The sequence below is a fragment of the Oryctolagus cuniculus genome, chromosome 12, assembly GCF_964237555.1.
Source record: "Oryctolagus cuniculus chromosome 12, mOryCun1.1, whole genome shotgun sequence".
Lineage (NCBI taxonomy): Eukaryota > Metazoa > Chordata > Mammalia > Lagomorpha > Leporidae > Oryctolagus > Oryctolagus cuniculus.
In genome coordinates, this window is record NC_091443.1 from 70,990,951 (window position 1) to 71,009,576 (window position 18,626).

At 40.0% G+C, this 18,626-nt stretch overlaps 1 protein-coding gene across 1 annotated transcript in view; it reads left to right on the forward strand.

Annotated features, from left to right (window-relative positions):
• Positions 1 to 18,626, forward strand: part of SLC12A1 (solute carrier family 12 member 1) — a gene marked incomplete at its 5' end in the record, with an annotated part of 108,288 nt that overhangs the window by 51,061 nt on the left and 38,601 nt on the right. Inside the window, 6 exon segments of the mRNA NM_001170971.1 lie at positions 28 to 151; positions 1,473 to 1,574; positions 3,884 to 4,039; positions 7,940 to 8,039; positions 8,814 to 8,925; positions 17,923 to 18,063. Coding sequence (NP_001164442.1) covers positions 28 to 151; positions 1,473 to 1,574; positions 3,884 to 4,039; positions 7,940 to 8,039; positions 8,814 to 8,925; positions 17,923 to 18,063 — 735 coding nt within the window.

Here is an 18,626-nt window from a genome sequence, read left to right on the forward strand (position 1 = left end):
CAAATTTCTCCTCTTCTTTTCCATTAGGCTCTGTGCAAGGACAACATCTACAAAGCCCTGCAATTCTTTGCAAAGGGATATGGGAAAAACAATGAACCCCTGAGAGGATATATTCTCACTTTCGTTATAGCCATGGCATTTATTCTTATTGGTTTGTAATTTTCTTGTTCTTACTGAAAGCCAAATCATTCTGATTACTCATAGGGTTTTCCTTTTTCTTTGAGAAATTACCAACTATATGTTAAAATCCCATTTGGGAATATTAGAATCTGTCTAAGAAGGAAATAAGAAATCTTTATGTGTAGAACGCTTTGAAGAACTTGAGGTGGACTTACTTTAATCTGATCTTTGGATCTGAATATTGGAAACCCATCCAACCAAGTGCAACTGAATTCTTCTTCTGATCTGCCTAATACATTGGGTAATCCCAGAGTCTCCTCAAGCTGCCATGTCTACTGGCCAAACAGTAGAATTGAATTGTCTATGTTAGTATTTCTAAAATGTGGCATATCCAAAGCTAAGAGCTAGGAGCTTCTTCCAGGTATCCCACATGGGTGCAGGGGCCCAAGTACTTGGGCCATCCTCTGCTACTTTACCAGGTGCATTAGCAGCAAGCTGTATCGGAAGTGGAGCAGCCAGGACTCAAACCAGCGCCCATATGGAACGCCAGCACTGCAGGTGGTGGCTTAACCCACTATGCCAGAGCACTGACCCCTAAAATCACTCTTGTAAATTGGTACGGATTAGCTCTATGCACAACTTCTATGGCAACTGTGTCTGCCTGTTTCCTTGTAGTTATCTATGTTATAGAATCATACCCAGCTGCACTTGTATGTGCATCTCTGATGCTGATAGATGTCTGACCTTCAGAGAGGATGCCTCTACATTTTTTCCTGTATCACACAGAAAACAATCCAGCTGGGATTAAATCATGCTGGATATTCCACTACAGAGATGAAAGTACTTTTGGAAACCTTGAGAGGTAGAATTCTTTATAAATGACTAACAAGAATCCTGAATGTCTAGGAATGTAGTGGGTATATGCAGAAGTTACCAATTTGGAGTTTATGATGCACAGGTATCTAACTAATTCGTCACCCTGCAGAGCCTTTTGATTGTAGACATAGCAGATAAAGAACACATGCTACAGTGCCTCCAGAATGGCTACAGGGGAGTTGATTGTATGTCCAGCCCCTAAACCTTCTAAGCAACTCCCACTTGACTTTCTTACAGGCAGAGGTCTTGATGACCTGATTTTTGATTGGTAGGTTCTCTTGCTTCTTCTCTTGTGGAAACTCTGGCTCACAATATTATATGCAGCCCCCAAGAAAAATCACTAGCTTCTTAAACTTTGACAGATGCGAGCTGTGTTTTCAATTTCCAAATAAAGTCAAGCTTCCAGGCGGGAACAGCTGTTCAGCCCCTGCTCTCATCACTCATCAGTACATGTTCAATTCTGCCCCTTTTTACAGCGGAGCTGAACACCATTGCTCCCATCATCTCCAACTTTTTCCTGGCCTCTTATGCGCTTATTAATTTCTCCTGCTTCCATGCCTCTTATGCCAAATCTCCAGGTAAGTTTTCATATCAAAACTAAAATAAGTCTAAGCAAACAGTGAGTTTGTCTCAATAAAATAAGTCAGTGAAAAGTGTTCAATCTGTGTTTATATGTTTTCTTATATCCTAGTGGGCAGTGTAATCCACTTTATTTTGGTGAGTTGGGGTATGACTTCTGAAATAGAAAAAGAATCATTTGAGCAATGGCCTTTTTGACCAACCGTAAAGTCAATTTTCTCCTGTGGCAATAAATTATTCATTGCAAGAGAAACCACATTTATTTCAGCAGTAGAAAAACACCACTATTTATTTCCAGGGTGAAAGTGACCACAGAAGTGGAATAAATGTGTATATTTGAAACTTCCTTACTATCAATTTGCTTCCTGCCCATGGTGCAGAAGAGAAGGATGAGTAGTTCCAATAATTACCTGCTGAGAGCAGGCAATGCAGATTCACATGGGGCCCCATCACATTGATGCCCCTGGCATCAGTGCACTCCTTGGACCACAGTTTAAAGTCGTTCAAAATTTCAGACCAAAGAACCTCCTCCCGTCTAGTCACTCCTCATCTCTTCCTTGCTTCCATTGGCCAACAGAGTTTCTTCTGCTTTTCTGCCAGATTTGAGACTTGTCATTATCAATCCTCAAAATTTTTTTCACTACAAGGCATTTTATTGGGGATATCAACACATTTCTACTCTTTCAGAGCCTGCCATGATTTTCAGCCTCCTTTGGAAAACCTGTTGCCAGTAAGACAAAATAGAGATGGAAGGGGAACCTCTATCTACTAGATACAAGGCTACAGAAGATAACCAAGGACTTTCACTTCTGTTTTGTTGTGTAATCCTATGCATGTTTTGGCCATCCTCCAAAAGCAAAGTGAAGTAACATGATTAGTCTTTTTTTTTTTTTTTTTTTTTTTTTTTTGACAGGCAGAGTGGACAGTGAGAGAGAGAGACAGAGAGAAAGGTCCTCCTTTTGCCGTTGGTTCACCCTCCAATGGCCGCCGCGGCCGGCGCGCTGCGGCTGGCGCACTGCGCTGATCCGATGGCAGGAGCCAGGAGCCAGGTGCTTTTTCCTGGTCTCCCATGGGGTGCAGGGCCCAAGCACCTGGGCCATCCTCCACTGCACTCCCTGGCCACAGCAGAGAGCTGGCCTGGAAGAGGGGCAACTGGGACAGAATCTGGCGCCCCGACCGGGACTAGAACCCGGTGTGCCTGCGCCGCAAGGCGGAGGATTAGCCTAGTGAGCCGCGGCGCCGGCCCATGATTAGTCTTTTAATCATGGAAAGTTCACATAATGAAAAAACTAGGCATGGATTTAAAAAAAATTGTTGCATCAAAATAAACATCTTTTCCCCAAAATGTATTGAAGTCCCCTCCTAGTGGCAGAGAAAAAAGTAAAAAGAAGAAGGGGAAGAGGGGGATACAAAACCATATAGGTGAAACCCAGAACTTTCTCTCTCTCTCCCTCTCTCTCTCTCTCTCTCTCACACACACACACACACACACACACACACACACTCTTCTGAAGAAAGTCAGAATCAGAAAAAAAATATTAAGGATATTTCCTGTGATGTTCTTACAGTGCTATTTCCATCTTGTGGCCGTTCAGGAAATTGCTCCTGGGGACTTTAAAAACTGTTGTGATTTGGCAACCAACAATTAAAATGTCCTTGACCCACACCTCAAATGTGCCCTCCTAATCAGGATTTCCCCATCCTGAACATACTGTCTCTCAACTTCCTTCCTTTCAGGGTCTGATGGAACACAGAAACCCCCTACACATGTAGGAATTATGAAAAATAATGCATGCTCTATTAATGCACTGAGTTGAAGATGCCATTGCTACAAGCGTTTTTCCTCTTTTCCCATAGATCACTATTTTCTTGGGGTAATGAAAAGCTGCCAAAATGTCAAACAGAATGGCCCTTGATGACTGCTCTGTCTTCTCCATGGGAACAGGAAGCTCACTGTACTAACCTCTTTTTGGACCAACAAGAAGTTCCTCTTTCCCCTCTTTTCTCCTTTCCATTCCTTATGGCATTAGATGCTTAAGGGTTGGTAGTTTGGGAAGACAATCATTTGGCATGCAGGAAGTATGGAAAGATCATGAGTGGTCACGAGTAGGAGGATGTTAGACTCTTAACATTGTCTAAATTTCAAAGCATCCTATTTGGTATAGACACCACTTTGATAAACAAGGGAACCAAGACTATGGAAAAACAGTCACAGGGTTAGGAAAATGACTTTAAAATGTTGATTCTTTTTAAAAGGAAAAAAAGAATCTTGCCTGCTTTCCTTCTGTATCTTTTTTTAAAATTTCAGGATGGAGACCTGCATATGGAATTTACAACATGTGGGTATCTCTTTTTGGAGCTGTTCTGTGCTGTGCAGTCATGTTTGTCATCAACTGGTGGGCAGCTGTCATCACCTATGTCATTGAGTTCTTCCTCTACATCTATGTGACTTATAAGAAGCCAGGTAAGATAAGGACTGTATAGGACAGAATTTCCAAATCTCTTTTTACCCATTCATTAAACATTTATTGGGCAACTTTTATGTGCATAGGTGTGTCATAGATGTTAACAATATAAGAATAATAATAGTAAACCCTATTGAGCACCTAGTACATGCCATGAGTTCATTCAATCCTCACAATAATGCCATATGTTAAGTAATGCTAGTCCCACTTTACAGATGAATAAACTGGGGTTCAAAGTGTTGACCACTTGCCACAGTGATGTGATAAAACTAACATTTTAACCAGAGGTGTATGATGAAACCCCATAAGCTTTCTATGGCATCACCTTCTGCCTCTAATATCCTGGTAAATGAGATATAGTTCCTGTCCTCAAGGAGTTTACAGCCACAAACTTAGGGAATGAATCGTAATACAATATAGCAGGTAGCATAAGAAGAGTAATACCAAAATACTGAGAAAAGGGGAATGATTAACTTTGACTAGAGTCATCCAAGGAAACATTCCCAGTTTATGGCTTGTGTTTCCATGATTAAGCTCTCAGTAAGCACTTAATGAATATTTATTGAGTGAACACTTAACCTAGGCTTTTAAAAAAAGATTTATTTATTTATTTTGAGAGGCAGAGATACAGAGAGAGAGAGAGAGAGAATCTTCCATCCAATGGTTCACTCCCTAGATGGCCGCATTGGCCAGCACTGGCCTGGGCTGAAGAGCCAAGAGCTTAATCTGGGTCTCCTACATGGGTAGCAGGGGCCCAAACACTGGGGCCATCTTCAGCTACTTTCCTCAGTCATTAACAGGGAGCTGGATTGGAAGTGAAGCAGCTGGGACATAAACTGGTGCCCATAAGGGATATCACCATCCTAGGCAGTGGCTTTATCTGCTACACCACAATGCTGACCTTGACAAATGTAAGTAATCCTATAACCACCACCGTGGTCAAGACATGAAATAGCTTCACCACCCAAAAGTTCTCTGACATCCCTACATAGTCAATCTCTTTCCTCCCAACTTAGCCCCTGGCAACTGCTTTTCTGACTTTTATTTATAGGTTTGACTTGTCTAGAATATCATACAAATAGAATCATGTGGTGTATGGCCTTTGAGTGTGCCACCATTCACTTAGCATATGTTTTTACATTCATTCATGTTGTTTCCTGTGTAGTTTGTTCTTTTGTATTATTAAGTAGTATTATTCTGTTGTATGAATATATCACAAATTGTTTTCAAAAGCCAGTTGATGAAAATCTGGATTATTTCCTCTTTATAGTGATTATATATAAAGCTGCTATAACTAGTCATGCACAGGATTGTGGTTTTTTTTGTTTCTTTTGAGTACATATCTAAGAGTGATATTTCAGTTTATACAGCAAGTATATATTTGTAACTTTATAAGAAACTGCCAAATTATTTTCCGTTGTAGTAATGGAACTCCTACCAGCAATGAATGAGTGCTGGTTGCTCCACAGCCTTGTCAACATGTAGAATTATCCGTTGATATTTTAAAAACCATTCTAATAGATGTGTAGTCCCATCTTATTGTGGTTTAATTTGCATTTCCCCATGCTTTTGAACATATCAGTCATCAAAATATCTTCTTTGGTCAGGTATTTAAATATTTCCTCATTTTTTTTTAGTTGTTCTTTGAATTGTGTGGCTCTTTAGTAGAGAACTCTTTGTGAGAGTTCTTTATATATTCTAGATGTAAATTCTTTAGCAGTATGTGTTTTGTAAATATTTTCTCCAGGTTTGTGGCTTCTCTTTGTATTTTCTTTATAGTTTGTTTTGAAGAATAGAAGTTCCTAATTTATTAATTTACATTGAGTCTATCTTTTTTTCTCTTATGATTTAGAATTTTGTATATGATCTAAGATATCCTTCCCTGTGTCACTGGGAAACATATTTGAATTTGTTGTCCATTTGGGGTTAATTTTTGTATATGGTATATAAAACATGGTTCAAGATTAATTTAAATCATACAAGTATCCAATTGAACGGTAGGTTTTTTTGTTTGTTTTTTGTTTTTTGTTTTGTTTTGTTTTTTGACAGGCAGAGTGGAGAGTGAGAGAGAGAGACAGAAAGAAAGGTCTTCCTTTACCGTTGGTTCACCCTCCAATGGCCGCCGCGGCCAGCGCGCTGTTGCCGGCGCACCGCGCTGATCCAAAGGCAGGAGCCAGGTACTTATCCTGGTCTCCCATGGGGTGCAGGGCCCTCCAAAGGCAGGAGCCAGGTACTTATTCCTGGTCTCCCATGGGGTGCAGGGCCCAAGCACTTGGGCCATCCTCCACTGCCTTCCTGGGCCACAGCAGAAAGCTGACCTGGAAGAGGGGCAACGGGGACAGAGTCCGGCGCCCCAACCGGGACTAGAACCCCGAGTGCCGGCGCCATAGGCAGAGGATTAGCCTATTGAGCCGCAGCGCCGGCCAAATGGTACAGTTTTCACTCCTTTAAACTCTAGTGAATAGTACATAAACAGTACTAATATTTTCTTTTTTTAAGGTTTATTTATTTACTTGAAAGTAAAGTTACACAGAGAGAAAAGTAGAGGCAGAAAGAGAGAGGTCTTCCATCCACTGGTTCACTCCCCAATTGGCTGCAATGGCCAGAGCTGCTCTGATCCAAAGCCAGGAGCCGGGAGCTTCTTCTGGGTCTTCCAAGTAGGTGCAGAGGCCCAAGGACCTGGGCCATCTTCTACTGCTTTCCCAGGCCATAGCAGAGAGCTAGACTAGAAGTGGAGCAGCTGAGACTTCAACTGGCACCCATATGGGATGCTGGGACTGCAGGCAGCGGCTTTACCTGCTATGCCACAGTGCTGGCCCCTGATATTTTCTTTATTTCCAGAAAATCATTTTCAAACCCCTTCCTTCACTCTCCAGAGCAAGGCTGGGGAGAACAGTTCCTGTCTGTCATCTGGGGTGGAACTGTGTGTTCCTATCAGGGACTTCTCATAAAACTTAAAGAGGGCCAGGGCTGGGGCTGGTAAAGCCGCCGCCTGCAGTGCTGGCATCCCATATGGCCACTGGATCGAGTCCCAGCTGCTCCACTTCTGATCCAGCTTTTTGCTATGGCCTGGGAAAGCAGTGGAAGATGGCCCAAGCTCTTGAGCCCTTGCACACACGTAGGAGACCCAGAAGAAGTTCCTGACTCCTGGCTTCAGATTGGAGCAGCTCCAGCTGTTGTGGCCAGTTGGGGAGTGAACCAGCAGATAAAAGATCTCTCTCTCTCTCTCTCTCTCTCTCTCTCTCTCTCTGACTCTCCTCTCTCTCTGTGTAACTCCAACTTTCAAATAAATAAATACATCTTTAAAAAAAAGCTTAGAGGACCTATTCAATATTTAAATTTGTAAAGAAAACCTAAAATAATAAATGATAGTGCTGACCTCCCTTATTATAAGGTTAGATTCTAAAAAAAGTTAAATTATAAATATTCTTGATAAGAAAGCTCAACCCTCTTTGTGGACATCTAGAACTAAAAATTCCTGAGCTAGTCAGTTTTACTGTTCAAAATATAAAGATCATGGCACACTGTGTATATGGAAATACCTCTTTTCTTTTTGATTTAAGAATTTTTGAAGATCGCTTGAACGTAACTCAGATGCTGACCATTTTCTCACATCCCTCTGGCTATAACGTGCCTCTTCCACCAAGCAAGGTTTCTGGAACTGCAACTTTAGAGGAGCCCCAGCTGAAAGGAAGTCTCTCTACTAAAGATCCACACAATTCAAGAAAAACAAAATGCTCTTTCTAGGAAATATTACATTATATTTTCTCTAATTGCGGCGTTCATCACTGCCAGCATAGCCCAGGAAAATTATAGAAGGGAATGGTTTGTGAAAGTTATTCATGGTATACAGACAAAAGGTCAATGCTTTTTATGCCAATTTTCTCCTTCGTCCACAGATGTAAACTGGGGCTCCTCCACACAGGCGCTTTCCTACGTTAGTGCTTTAGACAATGCTCTAGAATTAACCACAGTGGAAGATCATGTGAAAAATTTCAGGTAAAATTCGTTTCTCAGGCATCCTGATGTTGCACATGAGAAGTGCCTTTCCTGTATGGGAGATGAGAGCACAGAAGTAGCAATAAGCTTTATAGGTATACTGTAAAAATGAGCAGTCATGTGAAACTGCTATGTTTTCATGACCACACTTCCTGTGTGTGAGTGCTTCTCTCCTTCCACTCTGAGCAATGCTCGCTTTAAACCATAGCCCCTCATAGGACCAGGGGTTACCTGCCATGTGTAGAAATAGAGAGGTGACCCAAGTGATGTGATTTCAGAGAGATGTCGCCAAATACACACATGTTAATCACTGGAATCATGTCTATTGACCTTAAGGCCTTACAGCTTACCAGATTTTTAAGAGAAGTAACTTGTGTTTAGCTCTTCCCTTATTATCTCTTATTTTGAATGGAACCTCAAAACTCAAGCTTACTAGGAGGATAAGACTAAGAAGCATGAAAGTACTGGTCAGAGAAGAAAAGGTTGTATTCAGATTTGGGATAGGGTGGTGTCCAGAGAGGGTGGGAGAGGAAACACAAGACTACCTTTCCCTTATTCAAATTCTGTTGTGAGTAATTAAATTTAGAATACAGAGACAGCAAGATGGACAAGCAGGGTGATTCGAGAACTCTGGTGGGAAACCTAGGAAATAATTAGGGAAGAGGTTGTGCCACCTGTCAAGCCTTCTGTATCTGCCATTTCTTTGGGTTAATTCTGGGTACACAAGCTTTTTGTGATGTCCAGTTCTCACATCCACCTCTTCTCCACTTCCAGACCCCAGTGCATTGTCTTAACAGGGGGACCCATGACCAGACCTGCTCTCTTGGACATTACATACGCCTTTACCAAGAACAGTGGCCTTTGCATCTGTTGTGAAGTCTTTGTGGTAAGAGCCACTTCATCCAAGGGAAATGCTTTTTTTCCTTTCTGCTCACTTTGGGTTATTTTAAGTGAGCAGAGAAGATACATGAAGAAAACAAGCAAATGGCTAAAGAGTTTGAGCAAAAGACTTCTTCTTTGATTCATACAATAAGGACTAGCAAAGGCCCACGATCTAGAATTTAAATGGGTGGATGAAATGTATTTCCAATTTCATAGGAGACCAACTTAAAGTGATAAATATTTCCAAATGATGGCCTTTGAATCAAGAAAAAGAGACTGACTCAGAAATAAAATAAAAGCATTGGGCTGCTAATGGTCCACAGTAACATTAAAGGATGGAATGAGCCAGATTAAGCATTATTATGGAGATTAACTGATAATGAGAGAAGCAGACAAAAAGGCCCTAACTTACAGCACATAGAATTTAGATTAAATATTTGTATAAACCTGATAGCACTAGAAATATCCAGGAATTAAACCAACTTTTCTATGTCTTTGGTAAAGCTAGAGCTGAACAAATTCCTTCTTGTTCACGAAATATATTGTAGATTAATAATACTTTATTGATGATTTTTCTAGGAAATATTACAAGTAGGTGCTAAAAATTTACGTATAATTATTAACCAATTTCTTAAGTGGAGAGAAAACATAAAAGTTAAGATAAAATATTAAGTACAAGTTCTACAAACTAGCCTACCATTATTGTATTCCTATAATTCATTCTCTCTCTCTCTCTCTAACACACATACACACACACCATTCAAAAAATCCTTATCTATCAATGTATATTTGATGATATTTAAATACTATTCTTCAAAGTATTTTCCTAGTTTTTCTTATTCAGTCCACACAACAGCCTGATGAGCAAGAGAGGAAAAGAAGCCCTGTTCTCATTTTACTGATTGAGAATTGAGATTCACGAAATTTGCATTATCACTAGATCACACAATGCGCCAGAATGTCAGTTCAGGGCACTTGGGAATGCTCTGTGTTACGCCATGAGGAAAATGCCTGAAAAGACCTGTATCCATTATTAGCATCAGCCACCACTATTTAAATTTCTGTACTGGCTGAGGAATAGGGTTATCAGGGAGTTGTGTGACTCAGGCCAGTCAACTCTGCCTTGAGGCAGGGGGCTAATTTACCACATTTCATCATGACCAACACTGATATTCTAAATGCTGTATGAAGCAAGTTGGTTATATTCTCTCTCCTTTCGATGCTTATATGATAGTAACTCAAACAATATAACTCAATGCAATTATCCAGGAGTGGGGGTGTGGGGAATCCTACTTAATACATAAGATTGACAGGGTAAGTAATGGCCAACTGAGACTCCAAAGGATTTTAAAAAATCTTATCAAGCACCCTGCTCTCTTATTATCAACTTTGGTGCCCTGGATTAGTGGATTTCATTTTGGCCAATATAATATAGAAGCCAGTTTTGATGGGATAAGCAGTTTGGGGTGTTTCTCTTCTCCAGCAATTTAGAGAAAACTCAGTTTAACAGGCAATAAAATATCTTCAGGACTGGAGAAATGAACTGGGAGTATAAACAGTCATATATTAGTAAGGAAGTCTACAGGGACAAGATATAGTGCTTTTAATTAACCCTTTGCTGCTTAACTATAATAAAGGAGTATAATTCCAAATTATCGTTTCATTTGAAGTAGGTACCTAAGTCTGTGCTTCCAAAGGCGCTGGTTGTTTGACATGTATGCTGGACCACAGTGTACAGCACTGTGCTGGTTTCTTCATGTAGACCCTAAGTCTTGTTCCCAGGTGCCAAGGTTCTCCTGGGAACAGAAAGTATTTACTGGATCAGTTAATGACTTTTCAATTAATTACTTTCTTTGAGCTGCTGGGGTTTCAGATGCTGTTAGCATTTCTAGGCTTTTAGGCTCAGTTGTCAGTCATCTTTGCAAAGAAACAGATGGAAAGGGATGTGGGGAGAGTCAGCACTCCACTAGAATCTTTTATCCAAAAGCACAAGTAGTTGATGGTTAGGCCAACTTTGTGGAAAATGTTAAATAATAATGGTGACAAGACAACAACAATTTTCAGAAATGTATTATTTTTTCACCTACAGAAGGCAGATGAGAGAGAATGAGAGTTCCCCCTTCCACTCACTTACTCCCCAAATGTCCACAACAATCAGGGCTAAGCCAGGCTGATGTCAGGAGCCCTGAACTCCATTGAGGTCTCCCTTGTAGATGGCAGGAACCCAATTACTGGGCCATCATCTGCTGTCTCCCAGGATGTATTCACAGAAAGTTAGATTGGAAGCAGAAAAGCCAGAACTCAAACTGGCATATCAAACTGTGATATGGAATACAGACATCTCTAGCCATGGCTTAGTCCACTGTGTCACAATGCCTACCCCAACAATGACAATTTTGTTTACAACTGTAGGAAGCTGGTGCTCAGACTTTTGAAACTATTCAGTTTGAGTCACTGTTTTGTCACCTGTTAGATGTGAATCCTTTGGGTGCATAATTTTGTTTCTCTGTGCCTCAATTTTCTACTATAAAATGAAAATCAAAACAATACCTATGTTACAAGTTGCTGTGAGAATCACATAAGATAAACTTCCAAGTACTCAATTTGGTAGCTATTAAATAATAAATTCTCACTTAATTTGAGTTGTTATTACTGATTTTGTTGTAATTATCATTATTTTTGATGTGCCATAGTTGTCATTTTCATTCCAGAAAAACAGTACTTTCAACTAAAGCATCCTCTTAGAAAAACCAGCTTCAAACACTGGATTTTGAATTTTTTAGGCATCTAGCATTTTGATCATGATTGAGCAGTGAGATATGTACCATGTACTCAAACTGGATTAATCACAGTACTCTGGCTTTCTGCTACCTGCATCTGGTGGCCTTCAGCTACTGAAGTGTGTGCTTGGAGTCCTGTTAGGCTACCAGAAAGGAACAAGACCTGGAATTCATTGGAATTTTGATATTGATAGGTAGATTAAAAACATTTGGCTCCAGCTGCCATTTCCTGCAACCAAAGCAGTTTTGAAGGGCCAGAGGCCATGGCCCCAGAAGCCATGGAAATTTGAAATAAGAGAACTATACTTTCTGCTGGACCTCAAACACACATTATGGCCATTTACCTATCCAAGTAGCTCTTACTCTCACTCATCCAAATTGTACCTCCCTTTTCTTCCTTGTATCCTATTCATCCTGCATATTTCAGATAAAGGGACAATTATTGAGACAAATTGGGGGGGTCCTTTTCAGAAATCCAGCTTCATAAAGTTTTAAAATATTGGCTGTTCTTCTTTGAATTACCATATAGTAAACTAATAACATACTTCTATCTCAAGAGGCTCTAAGTAATTTTGTTCTTTGAGTCTTGTTCCCATCACCATAGAAAAAAGAAGGAATAGGACTTCACCTTCTAGTATTCCTCATATTTCCGAGCTTACCTAAGTTAAGTAGGTTCCATGAAAAGCAAGTACTGAGTCAGGAGCTGCAAATTTTAACCTTCACTAGTTCCATCCTAGATATTATGACATAAATAAGCACTGACTTTCTTTATCAATTAGTTTTCTCACTTTAAATCACAGTAGATGAAGAGATAATTAATCCAATAATTGAAGATAACTTAGTTTTAATTTATGTACCCTTAATTCTCTAGGTATACCATGTTAGTTATAAAAGTCCAGTGGTGTCAGCTCACACTTAACTTTCCTATGTGAGGAGGCATCATACTTCAGCAGTCCCTCATCCACGTACTTCTCAGGCTTGCATTTAAAGGCAGAGTATTTTTTATTATTGTTATTATGAAAACAAATAAAAACATATACTTTTCAAGAACAAAAGTTGATTCAATTGATCTTGGATTTAGAATGTAAGTCAGATGAAGTCATTATTGCCCTAAAATATGCCACTTCCTTATTTTCTAAATGTTGTTTGTCTTAAAATTTGCAAAAGGCTTTCTATTTTCATTTTAAGACAATAAGAAAAATATTTGGTTGAATCATGAAATTTATATCCTTTAAGAACAATACTGTTGAATATGGGCAATTTCATGTGAAATTGAGTGAGACCCATATTCTACCTCTCCTAGTTAAATTAACAGCTATTAGCATATTTGTCATAAATTCTCCCACTCACTTTTTAAATGAAATCAAAAGTTCAGGTCAAGCTGAAGCCCCTTCAGTGCCATTCCAGACCCATGGTTTTCTGACTGCAGAGGTCCTGTTATCTAAAGCTTATGTATTCTTAGCATCATTTCACACATGCATACCAAGATGTGTACCTATTTGGTTCCTGTTTTTCCCATTCTTTGACATTACCTTAAACTTTGTCCTCTCTTCATTGTGAAAGAGAAAAGGGAGCTTTTGGTCAGCTTCCTCACACAGATTCCCCTCCTAACAAAATGCCAACTTACCTTTCTCTCCTGTTCTGAAATTTTATTAAATACCTTAATAAAGTCTAAATCTCTCTCTTTCTCTCAGAGAAGATCTCAAGAAAATTCAGAGCATACAACCATCACCTAACTCCATGCATAATGGAGAGCTGCCCAAGTCCAAATACTCCAGAGAAAACTATAATTCTCATTTTTTCTTCTATTGCCCTCTTCTTAATTCCACCTTTCACTCCCCCCAATAAAAAATGTGTGCTTTTTAGATGCATCTATTCTCCTTTTGTCAGCAAGTCTATGTCATGATGTTAATAAAATGGTGACATGACCAAAGACAGAAAGAATGAAATGACCTATGAATGGGCACCAGGATGCAGGGTGAGATAAAATATGGATCAAATCAGATAGGGAAAAAAAACTCCTTTCCACATTTCCAACCAAAGCAGCAATGAACACAAAGACAAGTAAGACTCCCAGTGTTTTAAAAAATAAAAGCTGGAAAGAATATTGCACTTGGTCCAAATTCTTCTGTTTGATCCTAATGAGGTCAGAACTTCTTTGCAAAATCCCTTGTCACGATATTCACTTATTTGAAGCAGTTAACATTAGCTTCTCCAGACTAAACAATCAGAAATTCTTTACTGATTTCTCAATCACTGTCCAAGTTATACTATATATAAGATTTTTAAATCTTCTTTGCTCAAATCCAGAATTAATTTATGTACTCCTATTTTAGATCTCAACTGAAGCTAGCTTCTAAAATATTGTAACTGGGTGATAAAGTTCATTTTTGTGATTATGACATTCTTGAATGTTGGGTAATGGTATTTCATGGTATCTTTTCTCTTTGTTCGTTTTCACTATCCTTCCTACATTTGCACTGAAGGCTAGCCTTACATTAATAAATGCATGATAAAGCTATTATAATTGCTTTTAAGAAAAAAGTTTCTATATGAAATGTTTTTGTTACTTCTCAATATGGTAAATTTAAGCATTAAAGGAAATCTCTTTCTCATTAATGTTTAGTATGCATCTTTGTAATGCTAAAAGATATACATTTGATTGTATTTATTTAAATAAATGCCATTTTCTGCAAGGCTCATGGTCATTGGCTAGAACCCAATATACTGATGGTCCAACAACTTAGTTGTTGTTTATTCTTCATCCAACAACTGTCAATACCATTGAGCTTCCTTTAACAGACTACCCCTTCTTTCCCTTGCAGTTGACGGAGTCTAGAATGAACCAATGGTTCAAAATGCACTGACACACTGGAAAACTGAGCTAGCTTTGATCTTTCTTTCTTTCGTTCATGTCTTCTGTTCATGTCTTCCCTGATTCTCAGCCTCTTCTTTCTTCATTGAAGGTTTTTTTTTTTTTTTTTAATGACAGGCAGAGTTAGACAGTGAGTGAGAGAGAGACAGAGAGAAAGGTCTTCCTTTTGCCGTTGGTTCACCCCCTAAGTGGCAACTACGGCTGGCGCGTTGCGCCGATTCGAAGCCAGGAGCCAGGTGCTTCCTCATGGTCTCCCATGTGAGTGCAGGGCCCAAGGACCTGGGCCATCCTCCACTGCACTTCCAGGCCACAGCAGAGAGCTGGACTGGAAGAGGAGCAACCAGGACAGAATCTGGCACCCCAACCAGGACTAGAACCCGTGGTGCCAGCACTGCAGGTGGAGGATTAGCCTAGTGAGCCACGGCACCGGCGGATGTTTGCTTTTAATTTTAAAAGTTGGCAGGTGTAGAAAATAAACTGTAAAAATAACCATATAAAGAATTTGATTCAATCTAAATAGAATATTAAAATGAAAGGGACCCCAGAGCTCATCTACTGTTCTGCAATGTAAATATAGTTTGTGCCACATAGGTAATTTAAAATTTGCTAGTCACAAGGTAAAACGGAAATAAGAAATAGGTAAAGTCTTTTTAAATAATGTATTTTATCTAACCCAATATATCCAAAATATTATTTCAATATTCAATCAATATAGAAACATTGAGATATTTCATACCTTTTTGGTACTGAGGCTTCAAAATCCAGTGTATATATTACACTTCTATCACATCTCAGAATGAACTAGCCACATTTCAAGTGCTCAATAGCAACTCTGGACAAAGGCTATCATACTGAGCAGTGATGACTCAGGCAATCAACTTATTTTTATAAATGTAGGGCATACATCAAGACAGGACAAATGACACACCCAGAATAATACCTAGTCAGTGCCATAGCAATATCTAAACCCAGGACCCTGACTCTGAGTTCACTCTTCTTGTAGCTCTCTTATAGAACAAACGCAGTAATAGAAATAGGCCTGGGTCTTCAATGAGATTGTGAGCACTCATTCAAAATAAGAAAAATCATGCTTGAATGAGCACAACTATTTTTCAGACTTTGTACTAAGTACTGTATTAATACTATTTCAAACAGCATTTCAGGATAGACAGTGCCTCCTTGCTTCATAGCTCCATAAAAATGACTCAGGATGGCCAGAGTTCATTTTTACACAGCTGTGTTTTACTGTAAGCTTGGGTATTTTTTCATGTATCCCAATGCCCTTTCTCTCCAGCCTAAGACCCTCCAAACTGTGGCTTCCTGTGTGGTCTCAGGACCAGCAGCCTCCATGTCATCTGGGAACTTGTTAGAAATGCAGTATGTTGGCCTAAGATGACTTACATGAAATCTATGCATTGAAATAATTACCAGGGGGAAAAAGTAGAATTTTTACCCTGTTAGACACATGGTAGATGATCATAAATAACTTTCTTCAGATTTTTGTTTATTATTTTGAGGCTGACGTTATGGTGTAGTGGGTTAAGCTGCTGCCTGTGATGCCAGCATCCCATATAAGCGACTGTTCGTGACCCAGGCTGCTCTGCTTCTGACCCAGCCCCCTGCTAATGTGCCTAGGAAAGCAGTGGAAGGTGGCCCAAGTGCTTGGGCCCCTGTAGCCATGTGGGAGACCTGGAAGAAGCTTCAGGCTCCTGGCTTTGGCCTTGCACAGACCTGGCCTTTGGGGACTTGGGGAGTGAACCAACAGGTGGAAGATTCTCTCTCTCTCTCTCTCTCTCTCGCTGTCACTCTCGCTCTTTCTCTCTCTGTCTCTCTCTCTCCCTCTGTGTGTGTCTCTATCAATCTATCTACCTGTGTGTCTCCCTTTCTCTCTCTGTAACTCTGCCTTTCAAATAAATAACAATAAATTCTTAAAAATTGTTTAAATTTATTTTCACTTGAGAGAGAGAGAGAGAAAAAAAAGAAATTGAGATAGAGAGTGCACGCATGCACGCACACCCATTTCCTGGTTCATTTCCCCAAATGCCTGCAACAGCCAGCACAAGGCAGGACTAAGCTGGGAGCCAGGAGCCCATTCCAGGTCATAGTGGCAGGAAACTAAACACTTGAGCCATCATCTCTGTCTTTCAAGGTCTGCATTTTTTGAGAAGATTTTATTTATTTGAAAGGTAAAGTAACAGAGAAGGAGAGTGGGTGAGAAAGAAAGATTTTTCATCTCCTGGTTCACTCCCCAGATGACAACAACAGCTGGAGCTTGTCCATGCCAAAGCCAGGGCCCAGAATTCCATTTGGGTCTCCCACGTGGGTGGCAAGGCCCAAGCACTTGGGCCATCATCTGCTGCCTTCCCCAGGAACCTGGATTGGAAGCAGTGCAAGCAGTCCTGGAACCAGCACTCTGATACAGGATCTCTCCTAACCAGCTGTGCCACAATGCCAACCCCTCAGGATCTGTGTTAGCATCTAGAGTCTGCAGGTGAAGCCAGGTGTAGAACCCAAGTAATATCAAATGGATTAAGGCATCTTAACCAGTGCTTAACTGCTAGGCCAAATGCCTACCCCTAGAAATACCTTTTGAATTGAATTTTGATAGGAAAGGGGGGGGGGGAACATTAGAACTTTTCATTAAAAATTAGTTTCCAGACCCAAATCTTGAAATTATAAAATTCTTTATCTATCATCACAATAAGTGGCTCCTTTTAATGTCATAGGTATGTGAATTTCTGTTTCCACCAAATGTATTGAGTGAAAAGGAAATGCTAATTTGAGTAGAAGTGTGTCACCATTATGCAAGGAAGAGTGCTTCAATGGTATTCTGACCACACAAAAAAGCAATGTATCAACCTAATAGAATTGTCAAGATATGCAGTTCATTGCAGGATTCACGACTCACCAAATTCTAGCTCCCAAGAACTGTGTTTATTTCTTAAAAATGGGCTCTACCTGAGATGTCTTTGGTGAGAAAGTGGCTCTTCCTGTTTAGGCAAAGGTTGATTGTGTATTTACCCTTAGTCTCTTCAATCACATTTTCAGTACTTTTCTCACGTGCCACAATGCCCTCAGTGCTTCCTTTCAGTCAGCATAAGAGAGCTCATTAGCCAGGTGTTAATAAATCTAGACATTTGGGGTGGAAAATGAATAATCTGAGCAACACAATTCCTACCCCACAAAAGGTCAAATCAGCCAGAACCCTGGTTAGTGAGGTATTTTTCCCTCTCTCCCATTTCTTAACTCAATAGGGCATTGCTAGCTATTTTTGTGCTTTAGAAAACAACAGCAGTGTGATGTATAATAGCAGCACTTCTAACCAATATTTCATTGTGTCGTATAGGGACCACGCAAGCTGTGTGTTAAGGAGATGAACAGTGGCATGGCGAAAAAACAGGCCTGGCTTATAAAGAACAAAATCAAGGCTTTTTATGCTGCAGTGGCAGCAGATTGTTTCAGGGATGGTGTCCGAAGTCTCCTTCAGGTAAGGATGGCCTTGAAGGAATGCACAGAGAGGCAACAGAAATTAGCATTCCATGTTAATGAAGCTCCCAGAGTGAATGGCTAAGGCTTGGCAACTCACATCAGAGATCAGTACAGATGGTTAGGAAATTCACTTTTAATTCCTGGGGACAGGCAAAGCTAGAACAAAAGCAGCAAGGTTCTATCACTGTGAACTATGAATGATATGCTGGAAATGGAAAATCAGGTTGCCTTTGGCCACCAACGTACATTCTGCCCGTACTTATTGAAATGCAAATTTGTTCTGGTGGTTGACAATATTCAGGATCCTATTAAAACTTCAAACTATTTTTGCATCTCATACTGCAGATAGCAAAGCTCAAGTTAGGCATACTTTCCCTTTTTTCTTTCGCAAATGGTATAAGGGCGGATGCCAGAGTCAACTAAATAAGTGCATGGTAATCTAGGCGTAAAATCTTCCTATCCTCCTGAGTTATTTCCAGAATGTTGAATAAAACGTAGGAATTTCTACTGCTTAATGTTAAGTCCACAGTTCTCCATTGTTTCTCCCTTATTCTTTCCCTT